Below are 19,384 nucleotides of genomic sequence, written 5' to 3'. Positions count from 1 at the left end.
CAACGGTACATAGCCGGGTGATGTGCTTCCGAGAATGATTTTTTTAATGTTTTTGCCCACATGAGTGTTCATCAGATGGCTGTCAGTATGTTTGCTTAGATGGGAGCGAGCATTCCTACGAAGTTCTGTACGCTGATTATATAATGCACTACCATTCATTTTAATAATTGCCACCTCTGCTTCTCTGTACAGGACGTCACTGACTTTGAGTGGAACTTCTGGATGGAATGGGCTCGATCACAACTTTTTTGGCTTATGCTGGGACATGCGCTGCTGTCACAATTTGGCAGAATTTTCTTCAGGAAGGTAGGTAATTTAACGTAACCATTTATATAGGGGCCACATACAGTATGTATGTTAGTCGGGGTATCTACAAGCCCCTGTTCTCACAGACGGAAGCTCCAGTACATTGTGATAAACAACAGAACATCGCACGTTGGGATTATTCGGATCCACAGACTTGCATATGGATGGTCGGCCGGACAAATCACGTCCATGTGCCGGAAATGGCCAATGTAATAAAACCTTCATTATTATTCCACCCTCTACAATACATTGCGATGATTTCACCCTTTACAATAGCTGGGATCAAAGTTTGACCACAATATTTAAATAAGTGATATCTAATCAAACAGACAAATCGATGAACTAAAAGGAAATGTGTCATCAGGAAATGTCCTATTGATTATATCAGATATTAATACATATGGGGAGCTGTGACATCACCTATTGTGAATGGTGGATCCTATATTATCTGCTGTATATAGAGGTGTTATCAGTCATTGTACAGGAGGAGGAGGTGAGCTGTGACATCACCTATTGTGAATGGTGGATCCTGTGTTATCTACTGTATATAGAGGTGTTATCAGTCATTGTACAGGAGGAGGAGGTGAGCTGTGACATCACCTATTGTGAATGGTGGATCCTGTGTTATCTACTGTATATAGAGGTGTTATCAGTCATTGTACAGGAGGAGGAGATGAGCTGTGACATCACCTATTGTGAATGGTAGATCCTGTGTTATCTACTGTATATAGAGGTGTTATCAGTCATTGTACAGGAGGAGGAGGCGAGCTGTGACATCACCTATTGTGAATGGTGGATCCTGTGTTATCTACTGTGTATAGAGGTGTTATCAGTCATTGTACAGGAGGAGGAGATGAGCTGTAACATCACCTATTGTGAATGGAGGATCCTGTGTTATCTACTGTATCTAGAGGTGTTATCAGTCATTGTACAGGAGGAGGAGGTGAGCTGTGACATCACCTATTGTGTATGGTGGATCCTGTGTTATCTACTGTATATAGAGGTGTTATCAGTCATTGTACAGGAGGAGGTCAGCTGTGATATCACCTATTGTGAATGGTGGATCCTGTGTTATCTACTGTATATAGAGGTGTTATCAGTCATTGTACAGGAGGAGGTGAGCTGTGACATCACCTATTGTGAATGGTGGATCCTGTGTTATCTACTGTATATAGAGGTGTTATCAGTCATTGTACAGGAGGAGGTGAGCTGTGACATCACCTATTGTGAAAGGTGGATCCTGTGTTATCTACTGTATATAGAGGTGTTATCAGTCATTGTACAGGAGGAGATGAGCTGTGACATCACCTTTTGTGAATGGTGGATCCTGTGTTATCTACTGTATATAGAGGTGTTATCAGTCATTGTACAGGAGGAGGTGAGCTGTGACATCACCTATTGTGAATGGTGGATCCTGTGTTATCTACTGTATATAGAGGTGTTATCAGTCATTGTACAGGAGGAGGTGAGCTGTGACATCACCTATTGTGAAAGGTGGATCCTGTGTTATCTACTGTATATAGAGGTGTTATCAGTCATTGTACAGGAGGAGATGAGCTGTGACATCACCTATTGTGAATGGTGGATCCTGTGTTATCTACTGTATATAGAGGTGTTATCAGTCATTGTACAGGAGGAGGAGGTGAGCTGTGACATCACCTATTGTGAATGGTGGATCCTGTGTTATCTACTGTATATAGAGGTGTTATCAGTCATTGTACAGGAGGAGGTGAGCTGTGACATCACCTATTGTGAATGGTGGATCCTGTGTTATCTACTGTATATAGAGGTGTTATCAGTCATTGTACAGGAGGAGGTGAGCTGTGACATCACCTATTGTGAATGGTGGATCCTGTGTTATCTACTGTATATAGAGGTGTTATCAGTCATTGTACAGGAGGAGGAGATGAGCTGTGACATCACCTATTGTGAATGGTGCATCCTGTGTTATCTACTGTATATAGAGGTGTTATCAGTCATTGTACAGGAGGAGGTGAGCTGTGACATCACCTATTGTGAATGGTGGATCCTGTGTTATCTACTGTATATAGAGGTGTTATCAGTCATTGTACAGGAGGAGGTGAGCTGTGACATCACCTATTGTGAATGGTGGATCCTGTGTTATCTACTGTATATAGAGGTGTTATCAGTCATTGTACAGGAGGAGGTGAGCTGTGATATCACCTATTGTGAATGGTGGATCCTGTGTTATCTACTGTATATAGAGGTGTTATCAGTCATTGTACAGGAGGAGGTGAGCTGTGACATCACCTATTGTGAATGGTGGATCCTGTGTTATCTACTGTATATAGAGGTGTTATCAGTCATTGTACAGGAGGAGGTGAGCTGTGATATCACCTATTGTGAATGGTGGATCCTGTGTTATCTACTGTATATAGAGGTGTTATCAGTCATTGTACAGGAGGAGGAGATGAGCTGTGACATCACCTTTTGTGAATGGAGGATCCTGTGTTATCTACTGTATATAGAGGTGTTATCAGTCATTGTACAGGAGGAGGTGAGCTGTGATATCACCTATTGTGAATGGTGGATCCTGTGTTATCTACTGTATATAGAGGTGTTATCAGTCATTGTACAGGAGGAGGAGATGAGCTGTGACATCACCTTTTGTGAATGGAGGATCCTGTGTTATCTACTGTATATAGAGGTGTTATCAGTCATTGTACAGGAGGAGGTGAGCTGTGACATCACCTATTGTGAATGGTGGATCCTGTGTTATCTGCTGTATATAGAGGTGTTATCAGTCATTGTACAGGAGGAGGAGATGAGCTGTGACATCACCTTTTGTGAATGGAGGATCCTGTGTTATCTACTGTATAGAGAGGTGTTATCAGTCATTGTACAGGAGGAGGTGAGCTGTGACATCACCTATTGTGAATGGTGGATCCTGTGTTATCTACTGTATATAAAGGTGTTATCAGTCATTGTACAGGAGGAGGAGGAGATGAGCTGTGACATCACCTATTGTGAATGGTGGATCCTGTGTTATCTACTGTATATAAAGGTGTTATCAGTCATTGTACAGGAGGAGGAGGAGATGAGCTGTGACATCACCTTTTGTGAATGGAGGATCCTGTGTTATCTACTGTATATAGATCTTGTGTTTCTTCCATTTTCTAATAACTGTGCCAACAGTTGTTGCCTTCTCACCAAGATTGCTTATTGTCCTTTATCCCATCCCAGCCTTGTGCAGGTCTAGAATTTTGTCTCTGGTGTCCTTAGACAGCTCCTTTGTCTTGGCCATGGTGGAGAGGTTGGAGTGTGATTGATTGAGTGTGTGGACAGGTGTCTTTTATACAGATAACGAGATCAAACAGGTGCAATTAATACAAGTAACGAGTGCAGAGTAGGAGGACTTCTTAAAGAAAAACTAACAGGTCTGTGAAGGCCAGAATTCTTGCTGGTTGGTCGGTGATCAAATACTTATTTCATGCGATAAAATGAAATTTAATTATTGTGATTTTCTGGATTTTTTTTTAAAGATTCTGTCTCTCACAGGTGAAGTGTACCTACGATAAAAATTACAGACCCCTCCATTCTTTGTAGGTGGGAAAACTTGCAAAATCGGCAGCGTATCAAATACTTATTATCGCCACTGTACATAATACTGCTATTAGGGAATTTTCTGCACTTCATAGCTACTAACATCCCAGGGTCGTCAACTCTTCTACTCTAAGCATTTCCCAATAGTGTATTAACCAGATTAAGGATAAGTGTATAAATGGAGGTTCATCAATAAAACACTGCACGGTAAAAGCATTTTTACAGCCTGTAGCGTTTTACTTTAGAAGAGCACTTATACAATTCCCACTTTCTCGCCTTTACTCGTAGCCCTGGCTGGTAATATGATTGTCAGTGATTTCTTGGAAGTGGCTAAGACACTGATCTGTAAATCGCAGTCGTCGCTTGATGAAAACGTATACCCTACATCGCGCACCATATATATATATATATATATATATATATATAAGTGTCAGGTAAGGCAGGTGAAAAATAACCTGTGTGTATAATCATGCAGGTTGCATGATAAAAATGATAAAGGGATTTAAGGGGTTGTCCCAATTGCTCCCACTTGCTCAAAAAATGGAGTTAAGTACCTTGTAAAAATCCCTGTGCTCTCCGGTTGAAGCCGCTTTTTTCTGTTTTGTGCTGCATCGCACCATTATAGAGATATTCAGGGTTGTTTCTTCTGAAGTGCAATATGTGAAATTTCTGCTTGCAGACCAATTGGGTGTTTTTTCTATGGTGGCGTGCGCTTTCACCCCTCCCTCCCATCACAGCTTGGCGGCGTCTAAGACAGACGTGTACATCAGCTGCTGAGCTGTGATTGACAGCGCCTGGAAGGGAGAAGAAGCATCTAGTTGGACTGACAAACAGAAATTTCACATATTGTATTCCAGAAGAAACAAATGTGAATATCTCAACAATGGAGTGACGCAGTGCAAAACGGAGAAGAGCAACAGTATCAGGGGAGCTCGGGGATTTTTGCAGGGTATTTAATTCTGTTTATTGAGCAAGTGAACGATCCTTTCCAATTGTAACTATTTAAAATGAGCTTGTAAAAATAAACAACTTTACAAATTTTACCTTTTTTATTAAAAATACTCTTGATTTTTAAGAACGGCTGGACTTTTCATTTTGTAGTTTACTGCTCGTTGTCTAAGTTACCACCGGCCACCTCTACCGTCTATCAATGGTGGTCGGTCTCCTAGAGAAGGAGGTCACATTTGTAAACTATTTGCTAGAGCTGCCGAGGTCACTGTATCCATCCAGCTTCAGTTTCCCTGTGCTTCTCCATTACTGCAGAGGTTTGCTAGCATTATCGGACTAGTTGTGCTGACCATGCTACTGGCCTGACCTGCAGATCTTCAGGAGGGCACCCAATCCCCAATGCAAGCAGAAACCCGGGAGGCAGTGGAGCAATGCACTCCTGAAGTAAGGCGGTGAGGGTGAGTTAACCCCCTTTACACTTCTAAATCAGATGTTGCCCCGTTTGCATCATGTACTTACTCCCACAACGTCAGTCATCATTGTCATTGTGGCATTTCTCGTACTCACCAATTTTTGGATTCATAATCACAGGACATTGTAAACCACGCTGTTCTACTGTAAGGACGCTAGAAATGATCAGACATATCCCACTATAGTGCTGACATAACTTTTTTTATGGTCTGCTTTGCCCTTTGAAAAACAAGCCTTAGGCTGTGTGCACACGTTGCGTTTTTTTCGCGTTTATTCCCGATAAAAACGCTATAAAACCGCAAAAAAAACGCATACAATAAGCATCCCATCATTTAGAATGAATTCTGCATGTTTTGTGCACATGATGCGTTTTTTTCCGCGAAAAAAACACATCGCTGTAAAAACCGCAGCATGTTCATAAAGTTTCCGTTTTTTTTTTTGCAGATTTCCCACTCCAAAATGCATTGGGAAGTGTCCGGAAAAAAACGCGGCAAAAACGCGTCAAAACCGCGGCAAAAACGCATGTTTTCTTGCGGATTTCTTGCAGAAAATGTCCGGAATTCTCAGGAATTTTCTGCGAGAAATCCTGAACGTGTGCACATAGCCTTATGGTACAAGGGTCCTGAAGCCGTTCACATGACATGTCTTGACCGGTTTCCCCAAAGGGCTCACTGTCTAGCATACTTTACTCTCCCACGCGTGGCCACCTCATTGAAGACTTAGATTGCCAGTAAGTTTTGGTGAGATAACCCTTGACGGTGAATTCGCGAACTTGTGCTTCATTCCAAAGTTTTTTTTTTAACTTTGTTCTCTTCAGTTCCTTTCTTAAGCACAGAGTAGACTGTAGTCTTATATTGCCTTGGCATTAATTATCTGGATACTCTGTGGAGAGATGTTTATGCTCTGCGTGCTTACCTATGGTCACCCAGTGGTTGTGATGTGGATTGCAACCTATCAATGTGTTATTCACCAGTCCTGGCTCCATCGGTGTATGCTGCATCCTCCCTCAACCTTGACTGGCTCCCTCTGCGCTTCTGTGCATTGGGTTATCATGTGATATCACTTTCCTTGGCCTTTTAGGCTTGGTCGGGTGGTGTGACAATGCCTGAGTATTCAGGTATTTGACATCTTTTCCATTTCTTTGGACTGCTTCGCTGTTGGATCCCTAGAAATCACTCCAGCCCTGTTACACTACTGGTTCCTTTGCTACACTAGTGGCCAGTTCTACTGAGAACTTTGTGACAAACCTAGCTCTGCTACATCACTGGGCACACTGCAAAACCACTGTCATTTTCATCTTGAACTCTGTAACAAACATTGCTCTGCATTGGTCTCTGTGGCAAACTCAGCTCTGCTACATTGCCGATTCATCACTGCCATCAGCTCTGCTCCACCGCTTCTTCATCACTCGGCTTCCTAGTGGACTACTACTCTGTCATGCCTGTTGTCATTTTCCCAAGTCTGACGCACTGGATCTCGTGATTCCATTTTCTCGTCTTGCAGCCATTAATCTACCACAGCGTCTATTGGATACGTGATAACTTATTGATTGTTGAGGTTCTGACCGATGGGACCTGCACCGATTGGCAGAATGGGACACTTTTGTCCCTGTTAGAATGGAACGGCTGATAAAAGGTTCCCGTTCTTCCGATTGGTGCAGATCACAGCAGTCGGACCTCCATCTCCACCAATCAATAAGTTATTTTCTATCCCGTGATAACTTATTTTCACTCGAGAACCCCGTTAAGCGCTTTGCCACAGTGAAAATATTGCTGACACAGCACAAAGTACGTGTCACAACCCCCTGATAAATTCATAAGTAGGGTTTACACTCGACAGACCATCACCTGCCATTGTTATAGAAGTCTAAGAGCTGGGTCCCCTCTGATCACCACAATGAAAGCGTCTCTCATGTTCTTCCAAGCTTCGCTGCCCTTCATCTGTTAGATCTGAGATCTTTGGATCTCCAAGCCTAATGTTGACAGCGCTGCCGTAGATCCCACCAAGGCTATCTTCTGATTGCTCCTTATGGCGTTTAAAATGATAGATAACTCCCGAGAGTGACTTTAATGTAAAAAAAAAACCTTAAGACAAAAAAGTTTTGATATATGATTTTGATGGCAATAACGTAAAGTTCCCGTCGCGTCCCCGATGAGAAGCACAATACCATCAGCGTCCTAACGATTGTTATTAGCATACGTACAAAGGATAGTCAGCGCAAATCAAGCCCTCGTTTCCATTTTCCTGATTTACCGGCGCGCTGACCCACACATCTCGACATGTACAGTTCTCGTTAAGAATTTAGGAGGTGATTTCTGTATCATTTATGAAGCCGCGTGTTGTGCCCAGCAGCTGAAATTACATAAATGGTAAAAAAAACGAGAACGGAAAGTAAAGGTTAATTGAAAACAAGAAAACCAATTTCAAAAGCCGAACAAGTGGAAGACAGAGTAATTATTACAGGGGACGTTATTAGGAGGGAAAAAGAAAACATGTTCGCACGCCCCGGAGTCATCTCTGCGTACATAATTTCTGAACTAATCATCTATGGGGCCATAGCGTTTTTGCGCTAGTGGGTAAAAGAATAGCATTACTACGTGGCGGATGATGGGTCACGTGTTATTTAGTCCTTTACTTTCATCCACCATTAGACCAAGACTGGTGCTGGGAGAATCATCAGTGGAGGAAAACTTCCTCAGGGGATACTGGAACTTCCCGTGACCCCTGAGGAAGTTTTCCTCCACTGATGATTCTCCCCTCTTTCGTTTCCCTCCCGAGGAGAGGGACAACCGGGCACCCATCTTGTGAATTACAATATTGCAAAGATTAGTTTTTATGTAGTTCTGTTCATAAAGCAAATTATATCTACTGCCGAGCTGGCTGAAGGGACTCCTATCACAACAACGTGTGACAAACAGCAGATCTCCCCTTGTACAATTCCTTACGTTGCACAGCTGAAGTCTGTGTTTTCCAAGTATGGAAAAGTGTTGCTAAGTATTAATACTTTCCACAAAATACATAACTGTAACAAAGCCAGGTGGGCTAGGGTTAAATACTAGCTCTACGGGTTCTGATTAGATTACCCGGTTAGCCCTGCATATAGCTAAGCTAGCTTTTCACCTTAGGCATTCAGCTCAGGAAAGCTGACCAGACTGGATGTGTTTTGGAGCTGAAGAGAAACACAGGACAGAATCCCTCTCTGAGAACAGACTGCACAGGCCGTGTGCAGAGAACCGCAAGTGTCAGTGGTTGCTATGGATAACAGACTTTTTTTTACCGAGCTGGGGCTAGCTCAGACGTGAGTGAGTAGATGGGGTCCGTTCTGTTTAGTTAGCGCCTGGACAAGACTACAAATGTATGTTTGAGTTTGTTATGGTGCTTGGCAACTTGTGGAAAGCACAAAAAATTGCATGTGCTGTGACCAAAGCTGCATGGCCTGTGGCCTGTGTGAACGCTACCTAAGGCCTAATGCAGGTGGTTGCTGGTGCAGGACAGAGTAGTTACTAGATGAGTGATGTACAGTGGACATTGGAGGCTGATGTACCGTAGCAGTGCTTGAACGTCAGAATAGAAGAATTACATAACCGAGAACGAAGAAGTGTCAGAACTTCAAATACTTGAATACTCAGGCGGCATGTTGCCACCCAAGCTGGATTAATGGCACAGGTAGATTTAATCACAGGAGTTCTTTCCAAAGTACAAAAAGCATAGCCAGACCCATCTGCTGGAGGTGGCATGACTTGGGGCCTGATGCTGAAGCCAGTAAAAGTGCGTAAATGGATATTTTATATTTTTCGTAGAACAAAAGGTAAAGTTGTTACAATAATGTGTGCAAACTGTAAAGCGCTATGGAATATGTTAGCGCTATCTAAAAAATAAATATTATTATCACTCACAAACCTCTATGGGATCCCGATGTGGGAGGGTAAACTAATAATGTAACTGCTGGCCACGCTGGTGATGAACCATTAACGGGTGAACGGACTCTACTGTCTCACCAGTAATATAGGATGCAGAGCCTGCAGTTTATTGCTTTGGGCCTCAGCCATGGCTGGTCTATGGAGCTGGAGGTGCTTTTGAAGTCCCAATTGTCAATGTTGTTGGGCGCAGACGAAGCGGCCAAGTAGGTTACTGGAAAAAAATCTCAGCCATAGAGCAGAATATATTCAACCTCAAGCTGCTGTCACCTACCTGTGCTCTGTTGTGGGGGTGCACACCTGCAGAATGGGCCGCCTGCAGCCTGACATACCGTTCTGTCCTACCCCCAGCCATCTGGACACCGATATGCCTGTCTGTGAGTGGCATGTCAGCCAGCTCAGGAGCCGGGACGGGGCAACTACTAAAGGTGCTCTGCATGGCCATCCTGTAGCCTCCTGGCAAAAGGGCAGCCATCCCTAAAGAGCCTTCAAATCTCATGGGCTTCGCTATAAATAGTGATGAGCGAATATACTCGTTTCTCGAGATTTCCCGAGCACGTTTGAGGGTCCTCCGAGTATTTTTTAGTGCTCGGAGATTTAGTTTTCATCGTCGAAGCTGAATGATTTACACCTGTTAGCCAGCATAAGTACATGTGGGGGTTGCCTGGTTGCTAGGGAACCCCCACATGTGATCAAGCAGGCTATCAGATCTAAATCATTCAGCTGCGGCAAGAAAAACTAAAACTCCGAGCACTAAAAAATACTCGGAGGACCCCCGAGCGTGCTCGAGAAATCTCGAGTAACGATTATATTCGCTCATCACTAGCTATAAGCACCTAAAACCATGTGAAGCCATTGATTCTCGATGTCTTTTTTGGTGCCCCTCCATCTCAGAAAGGTGCAGATCAAGACATAGAGGGATAGGGAATGGGATACAAGGGATTTGTTCTTAAAAAAAAAAAATAAAAAGGTCTAAGTTACACCTGAATTTTTTTTCAAATTTGGCATAGACCTAATAAAACTCTCAGAATGCTATCTTTTGCATAGGTTTTGGGGTATGTCTTGTAGAATCATAGAATCATAAAATGTTAGAGTTGGAAGGGACCTCCAGAGTCATCGTTTCCAACCCTCTGCTTAATGCAAGAGTCACTAAATCATCTCAGACAAATGTCTGTCCAGCCTCTGTTTGAAGACTTCCATTGAAGGAGAACTCACCACCTCTCGTGGCCACTTGTTCCCCCTCATTTATCACCCTCACTGTCAAAAAGTTTTTTTCGAATATCCAATCTGCGTTGCCCGACCACAATAAAATGTGTTGAGTGTAACTGAACATTCTCAGATGACGGGGAACTTATTGCTTAACCCCCCAATACCTAACAGGTTATCAATGCAGACCTTTATCTACTCTTTCAAGGAAGTTTTCCGTAAATGAGACCTAATGTTTTCTGATGAACTAGCGGCACGGAGCCCAGTATAAATGTTCTCCACCGTGCGGAGGGTTCGGTGAGACATAAACGAGGACGCAATCGTTACTTTTCCTTCTTTTCCCACCACGTAGAAGGATTTGCTTTGAACGGCGCCTATGGCCGGGAGGCACGATTATCGAGCTGTCGATCACTATGGGCATGATCACTGCCGGTATTTTTCATCCCTTTCTTTGTACTGATGGAAATCCCCGTAGAGAGGATCTGTGTAGTGCGGTGTATGGATGAGAGATAAACCTGGGATCTGAGAAATCCTCGAATTATCCCATTTATTGATCTTGGGACAGATTTTGCTGTGCAAATTAGAAAAATGTACAATGGACGATGTTTTTTACACATAATCAACAGAAACATTTTCCATTTTAAATTAATGTGACCTATATACCATTGAATCCTCTGTATCTGGCCTTCCACAGTCCCGTACACTTATGCCTGTTTCAGTGGGACTTAACCTGAGCTTCCTTGTTGATGAGAATAATGCAAAAATAGCAGTGAAGACTGACACAGGCAGCATGAGAGGGTGGAACGTCACTGCACATCTACTATCTGTCTATCATTTGTCAGTCTAGTGTCTAGTTTGGATTATACCCTTATTTGAATTATGCTTTTAGGGATTTGCGCTCTCAGGTAGGCATTAGGTAGCGTTCACACATGCAAAGCGGTTTGGTCCAAACCTGTGCAGTTTTATTGCTTTCATAAAACCAAAACAGCCTCTTCTAAACACAAAGGTATCACAGCAAATAACCAGTTCATTCAGCAGGCATATATATGCCAGTGTGGGCTCACCCGAACAGCTTGCAGTCCTTTATCCTTGAGAAAACTTTATACACAGAAGAAGTACGGTCTGTCATGATCCAGACCAGGTTTTGAGTCCTGTCTTCCCGTTTCCCGGTCTAAGCATGTCAGGGCTTAACTTTTCTCAGCCTCAGTCTGGTTTCAGGTTTTGCTATTTATCTCTGCTGCATCCTGCAGGCGTTGTCAGTTATAGTTCTGCCTACGGGGTGTGTAGCTGACTCTGGTATATCCTGATTTGTCCTGCTGCGTTAGCTGCCTGGACCTGTGTCTCTGTTTTCCCTAACTCCCGTCTTGACTCAGTGTTCCCCTTTAATGTGTTGACGCCCTGGTTTTGACTTGGCTTGTTTCCTGACCTGCATCTGTCTTTTGTCTTTGGCTTATCCGCTCCTGACTGTTACTGACCTTTTGACTTGTCTCTGACTCTAAAGGTACCGTCACACTTAGCGACGCTGCAGCGATACCGACAACGATCCGGATCGCTGCAGCGTCGCTGTTTGGTCGCTGGAGAGCTGTCACACAGACCGCTCTCCAGCGACCAACGATGCCGGTAACCAGGGTAAACATCGGGTAACTAAGCGCAGGGCCGCGCTTAGTAACCCGATGTTTACCCTGGTTACCATCCTAAAAGTAAAAAAAAACAACCACTACATACTTACCTACAGCCGTCTGTCCTCCAGCGCTGTGCTCTGCACTCCTCCTGTACTGTCTGTGTGAGCACAGCGGCCGGAAAGCAGAGCGGTGACGTCACCACTCTGCTTTCCGGCTGACCGACGCTCACAGCCAGTACAGGAGGAGTGCAGAGCACAGCGCTGGAGGACAGACAGCTGTAGGTAAGTATGTACTGTTTTTTTTTTTTTACTTTTAGGATGGTAACCAGGGTAAACATCGGGTTACTAAGTGCGGCCCTGCACTTAGTTACCCGATGTTTACCCTGGTTACCAGTGAAGACATCGCTGAATCGGTGTCACACACGCCGATTCAGCGATGTCTACGGGGAGTCCAGCGACCAAATAAAGTTCTGGACTTTCTTCCCCGACCAGCGACAGCACAGCAGGGGCCTGATCGCTGCTGCCTGTCACACTGGACGATATCGCTAGCGAGGACGCTGCAACGTCACGGATCGCTAGCGATATCGTCTAGTGTGACGGTACCTTTAGTTTGCTTATTCCTTTGGTACTGCGCTACTGACTAATACCGACTCGGCTTGTTTGACTTTCCTGCTGCCACCTGGTGGTAGCTTTGCTGCTGCACGACAGGTCTGCTTTGTCTAGGTGCAGCCCTCCTTCCACTCTATAGCCATCTAGTGGAGTTTGCTCCTACCTGCATTGCAGCAGCGTGACACTGTCCTACAAGTCTCGGTATCACCTTCAGCGTGATCTCCAGCAGCTTCAAGGATCAACCAAAACTGATCAACTCCATGCACAGTTCACACTGAACAGGCTGCAGCTTCCACACATTACCCTGCAACTCCAACACACAGACTGCTCAGCTTTCCTAGCTGACCCTTGCAGTCTCTGTTCAGAGAGAATTTCTGGCTTGTCTCTCTCCAAGCTATAGCTCACATTTTGACTGGACACTCACCAGCTTCATCACACTTGACTATCCTCAGCATTCAGCAGACTGACACCAAGTGAACCTATTTCCTGATAATCAAGACCTGCAGTGCTAGGATTTAACCCAGTCCTACCTGGCTTTCCTACATACTGCACTGTATTATTTAAGTTAAAAGGTACCTATTGTTTCAAGTGACTTTTCAGAACAAGATGTCATGTGTCTGTGTATACAAGAGGAATAGTACCATATCTTGTATCCTTCATTTGTCACCTGTTTCTTCTCTCTAGTTTTCAGAGCTGTTGGGTGGAGACTAGCTGCTATGATGTCCCTCATACACAGCACACACAGACATGAGAAATTCCTGCTCTCCTGTGTATATATAGCACTTGCTCAGAAGCAGCAGCAGCATAAAAAATATTATACAGCAGCACTGAGCAATGTGGCTGTGAATCCAGCTCTGGGTTGAGATAAACACTTACTAGAAAGCAACAGCATGGCATGGAGGATATTATACAGCAGTACTGAGCAGTGTGGCTGTAAATTCAGCTCTGAGTTTAGATAAACACTTACTAGAAAGCAGCATCCTAGAGGATATTATACAGCAGTACTGAGCAGTGTAGATATGATTCCAGCACTGAAGTGAAATTAATTTGCTAGACTTTGTAGCTCGATCTGCCTGTGTCTGACTCCTCTCTCACTGTGCTGGGTGCTCTTCACTCATGCTAGAGTATAATAGCAAGTGTAATCTGATACCTTATGGTGCTGGCAGTGGCAGTCAGTCTTACTTTGACCAAAACAGATTGGAGCGGTTTTTTTCCAGCGTGAGTGGTGAGTTCAGGAGGGAGAGCAGGAAGTGGTTCATAAGTGGAGAAGAAGTAGAATTCTCTAATAAGATATATTACAAAGTTTATTATATTCCCCTTTAGTATTGACTTATTCAAAGATTGTTGGATGGCCAGTCACATTTACTTGTGTTATTTTATGTGTGTGTGTTTATTATATGTGTATTATATGTAATAAACTCTGCGTCTTTACTATTCAGAGACATTTCAATTAATACCATATTTTTATTCCAGTATCATCCCTGGCTCCTGATGGTATATGGCATGTTGGCATGCTGGCTGGTACTGGGAATTAAAGGCCTGGCTGCCATTTTTCTGAATACCGCCATATTCTACTTGACGGCGCAGATGAGGATCCCCACGATTACATGGCTCATGTCTATGTTAATGCTTCTGTTAGTGCACAATGAGTCTGTGCAGGATATCCAGGTAAGAGATTATACGGAATGGTGCTGGGTATTACTAGATTACTGCATCCGGGTGAGAATTCTATATACACATACTCATACTCTTTGTGTTATCTGGAAGCCATATCATTAACCCAAAAAATAGTATATACTGTATGTATGACTTGACCATTTCAGAAAATCCCCTTTTAGCGGTCAGAGCTCTAGTTTTCAGATATTAAAGGGGTTATCCAGGCAGTGTGTTCAAGTCTGCGGAATTTTGAATCCTCACAGCTCGCAGTTTGCGAGCTGTCAGGATTTTCCAGTGCTGGGAATGGGCTCATGACCGCGAGTATGCATATGATCACATGCCGACTAGACGTTCATGGCCTCACTTAATGCTGTTGAATTTGAGGAGGTCAGACACGTCTAGTCGTAATGTGGCCAGAAGTATGTATATCACATACTTGCGGTCACATGACTGTGCGCTCCTGGTGCTGCAGAATCCTAACAGCACACATTGTGCGCACTGTGAGGATTCACAAGTCTGCAGTCACATAGAGTGAGAGCAGAGGAACACAGATGTGAATAAATATATATATATTTTTTTTAAATCTGTTTATTAAATTTTTCAATGTAATCATCGTACAGTTGGTAATGACAATATGATTTAGCAGACATAAACTCAACCCTCCCCCTCCCAAGAACCCCAATCTCTGCATGCGCATAACCATCAAGGCAAGTCACTGAACTGGTGAGTTGCCGCCTATCCTCTGTAACAAGTACCATTGTGTGTTTTCAAACTGCGCTTTCAGCTTTTCCCTAATCTCCGAAGGTAGAGACGGGATGAGAGTAGACCATGTAGACAAAAATCTGCCTGCCATTTTCTCTTTGTTAGACAAAGCATCCATCCATTCCATTTTAAATATGAATTGGATTTTTGTACGAACAAGAGAGAGCGATGGAGCCGCCGGGTTTAACCATTGATGGAGTATACTCTTCCTGGTCGCCGAGGCCCATATCACTAGTGTAGCTTTGATATATTTAGATAATTTGTTTTGTGCCTCATCAAGAATGTTAAAAATCGCCCATTGAGGGGTAAGCGCAAAACTGACTCCACATAACTTTTGTAGCTCATTATGGACACCACCCCACAACTCCTGTATTTTTGGGCAGCTCCACAGATGGTGATAGATATCCGTGTTGCGGGATTTACATTTAGAACACAAGAAGACCGAGACTGAAGACATCCTTGATTGCAGATGGGGTGTGATGTAGGCTCTATGTAATATTAGTAGAGCCATATCAGTGTAGCTACTATATGATAGTACTTTTCTTTGCGCTAATGTAGCGTCAAGAAGATCCTCCACCTTGAGACCTGGGAAGTCCCTTAACCATCTGGCCACTCCCGATGTTTTCCCCGCCCATGTCCATTTTTTGCGTATTACCGAGTAGATATTACTTATGGATGCCGGTTGTGTTCTTGCGTATCTAATAAATCCATCCAGGTTTGTCCTCCCCTCCCCCACCCCTCCACTCGGCTGACACTTCTGTGCTAAGCTACGCGCCTGAAGGAAAAGGAAAGGGTTGTTTCTAAATAGTGGGAGACGTTGCGATGCCGTCTCAAAGGTTAATACCGAAAAGTTAAGATCCAATAGATCGATTGCTTGCCTACAGCCCTGAGAAGCAAGACACCTATAGAAAGATGGTGCGGATCCCCTTAAGAACCCTGGATTATCCAAAAATGGCTGATATGGGGACAAATCTGCCCTTAGTTTACAGATTTTTCTACAACGTCTCCAGGTCAGTACTGTTTGCCATATAGTTGGATGGTCCTGTATCTCCACTGGGAGACTCTCCCCTCTGAAATGTAGCAATGCCGACAATGAGATGTGTGGGTAAAATTGCTGTTCTAGGTCAACGTTGGCGTAATGAGAGACCCCCCTTATCCAGTCAAAGGCATATCTAAGATTAGCTGCTAAATTGTATCTACCCAGATCAGGAAAATTTATACCACCTTCTGCCCTTGTCGCCTGTAATTTAAAGAGACCTATACGCGTTCTGCCTCCCACCCCCCATATGAATTTACGAAAATTTGAGTTTAATATCCCAAGGTCTGCCCTAGTCAGGAGCATTGGTAACGTCTGAAAGGCATATAACAACTTAGGGAATACTATCATCTTAATTAGATGACATCTACCTGAGAATGATAATGTGAAATGTTTCCACGATTGGAGAAGACTAACTATGGAGGAAATCAAAGGTTTATAATTTACTTTGTATAAGATGGAGGGGTCTGCAGGCAATCTTATCCCCAGATATTTAATAGATTCCTGGCTCCAGTGGAATGGAAACAAGGGATCGTTCGACCTCCCAGATCTGAAAACCGCCAGAGCCTCAGACTTACTATAATTAACCTTAAAACCAGAACATTTACCAAATTTCTCCAAGATGTTCATGATAGCCGGAATTGCCTGAGTTGGGTTGGCAATAAATAAAAGGATGTCATCAGCAAAAGCTGAGATCTTCAAGGATGTAGTTCCCACTCTCACCCCCTCAAATGTCCCCTCACTCTGCAATGTCCTCAAGAATGGATCTAGTGCCAAATTAAACAAAAGGGGAGACAAAGGGCAACCCTGGCTTGTCCCTCGCTGGATTTCAAAAGGCTTAGATAATGTGTTATTTACTGACATCCTAGATAACGGGTTTTTATAAATAGATTTAACTGCCTCACAGAACCATGAGCCAAACCCTCTAAATGATAACAGATCAAACAGGTAGCCCCACTCCACCCTGTCGAAAGCCTTGTCGGCATCCAGGCTAACCACGATAGATTTCGTGTGTCGTTTCACTCTACAGTAGGATATGGCTCCCAGGGCTGTTCTAATGTTATATGTGATGGATTTCCCATGTACAAACCCGGTTTGCTGTGGTGAGATCAGACTAGGGATAATTCTTTGCAATCTGTCAGCCAAAATTTTTGTGAATATTTTGAAATCTGAATTAAGTAACGAAATTGGTCTATATCCTTCAACCTGCGAGTGATCTTTGCCTGGTTTTGGAAGAATAATGACAACCGCCTCATTGAACCGATCAGGAAGGTGGCCAAACCTAACCATGCTATTATATACAGTTAGGGCCAGAAATATTTGGACAGTGACACAATTTTCGCGAGTTGGGCTCTGCATGCCACCACATTGGATTTGAAATGAAACCTCTACAACAGAATTCAAGTGCAGATTGTAACGTTTAATTTGAAGGGTTGAACAAAAATATCTGATAGAAAATGTAGGAATTGTACACATTTCTTTACAAACACTCCACATTTTAGGAGGTCAAAAGTAATTGGACAAATAAACATAACCCAAACAAAATATTTTTATTTTCAATATTTTGTTGCAAATCCTTTGGAGGCAATCACTGCCTTAAGTGTGGAACCCATGGACATCACCAAACGCTGGGTTTCCTCCTTCTTAATGCTTTGCCAGGCCTTTACAGCCGCAGCCTTCAGGTCTTGCTTGTTTGTGGGTCTTTCCGTCTTAAGTCTGGATTTGAGCAAGTGAAATGCATGCTCAATTGGGTTTAGATCTGGAGATTGACTTGGCCATTGCAGAATGTTCCACTTTTTGGCACTCATGAACTCCTGGGTAGCTTTGGCTGTATGCTTGGGGTCATTGTCCATCTGTACTATGAAGCGCCGTCCAATCAACTTTGCAGCATTTGGCTGAATCTGGGCTGAAAGTATATCCCGGTACACTTCAGAATTCATCCGGCTACTCTTGTCTGCTCTTATGTCATCAATAAACACAAGTGACCCAGTGCCATTGAAAGCCATGCATGCCCATGCCATCACGTTGCCTCCACCATGTTTTACAGAGGATGTGGTGTGCCTTGGATCATGTGCCGTTCCCTTTCTTCTCCAAACTTTTTTCTTCCCATCATTCTGGTACAGGTTGATCTTTGTCTCATCTGTCCATAGAATACTTTTCCAGAACTGAGCTGGCTTCTTGACGTGTTTTTCTGCACATTTAACTCTGGCCTGTCTATTTTTGGTATTGATGAATGGTTTGCATCTAGATGTGAACCCTTTGTATTTACTGTCATGGAGTCTTCTCTTTACTGTTGACTTAGAGACAGATACACCTACTTCACTGAGAGTGTTCTGGACTTCAGTTGATGTTGTGAACGGGTTCTTCTTCACCAAATTAAGTATGCGGCGATCATCCACCACTGTTGTCATCCGTGGACGCCCAGGCCTTTTTGAGTTCTCAAGCTCACCAGTCAATTCCTTTTTTCTCAGAATGTACCCAACTGTTGATTTTGCTACTCCAAGCATGTCTGCTATCTCTCTGATGGATTTTTTCTTTTTTTTTCAGCCTCAGGATGTTCTGCTTCACCTTAATTGAGAGTTCCTTTGACCGCATGTTGTCTGCTCACAGCAACATCTTCCAAATGCAAAACCACACACCTGGAATCCACCCCTGACCTTTTAACTACTTCATTGATTACAGGTTAACGAGGGAGTTAATTGCAGCCCTTAGAGTCCATTGTCCAATTACTTTTGGTCCCTTGAAAAAGAGGACGCTATGCATTACAGAGCTATGATTCCTAAACCCTTTCTCCGATTTGGATGTGGAAACTATCATATTGCAGCTGGGAGTGTGCACTTTCAGTCCATATTATATATATAATTGTATTTCTGAACATGTTTTTGTAAACAGCTAAAATAACAAAACTTGTGTCACTGTCCAAATATTTCTGGCCCTAACTGTAACTCACACAGGTGTGTGGTCAAACTGGTTCCCAAGATTTTATAGTGTTCGTTGCTAAACCCATCTGGACCTGGTGCTTTAGATAATTTCAGTTTAGTTATAACTTGTAAAATTTCCAAGGGCGTTATAGGAGAATTGATGGCCTCCCTTTCTTCTTCTGTGAGTGTCGGTGCTAGGTGCTCTCTAAGAAATTCCCCATTCGCCTCTTCCCCTTCCGATTCTGAGCTGTATAACTCGCTAAAAAATGCTTTGAATTCGTCTACTATTTCCTCATTATTTGCCAAGATATGACCATCACGTCGTTTGATTTTATGTATTTTCTTCGCTTTCCTATAAGGACGTGTA

At 43.3% G+C, this 19,384-nt stretch overlaps 1 protein-coding gene across 3 annotated transcripts in view; it reads left to right on the top strand.

Moving 5' to 3' along the window:
* HHAT (hedgehog acyltransferase) overlaps positions 1-19,384 on the top strand; it is a 312,900-nt gene that overhangs the window by 26,775 nt on the left and 266,741 nt on the right. For all 3 annotated transcript variants that reach the window (XM_069768561.1, XM_069768560.1, XM_069768559.1), the window contains exons 4-5: positions 193-306; positions 14,116-14,310. In XM_069768561.1, coding sequence (XP_069624662.1) covers positions 193-306; positions 14,116-14,310 — 309 coding nt within the window. The remainder of the gene's footprint in view (positions 1-192; positions 307-14,115; positions 14,311-19,384) is intronic.

The sequence above is a fragment of the Ranitomeya imitator genome, chromosome 5 (assembly GCF_032444005.1).
Source record: "Ranitomeya imitator isolate aRanImi1 chromosome 5, aRanImi1.pri, whole genome shotgun sequence".
Lineage (NCBI taxonomy): Eukaryota > Metazoa > Chordata > Amphibia > Anura > Dendrobatidae > Ranitomeya > Ranitomeya imitator.
The sequence above is the reverse complement of the archived record's forward strand: the minus strand, read 5'-3'. Positions and strand labels throughout refer to the sequence as shown.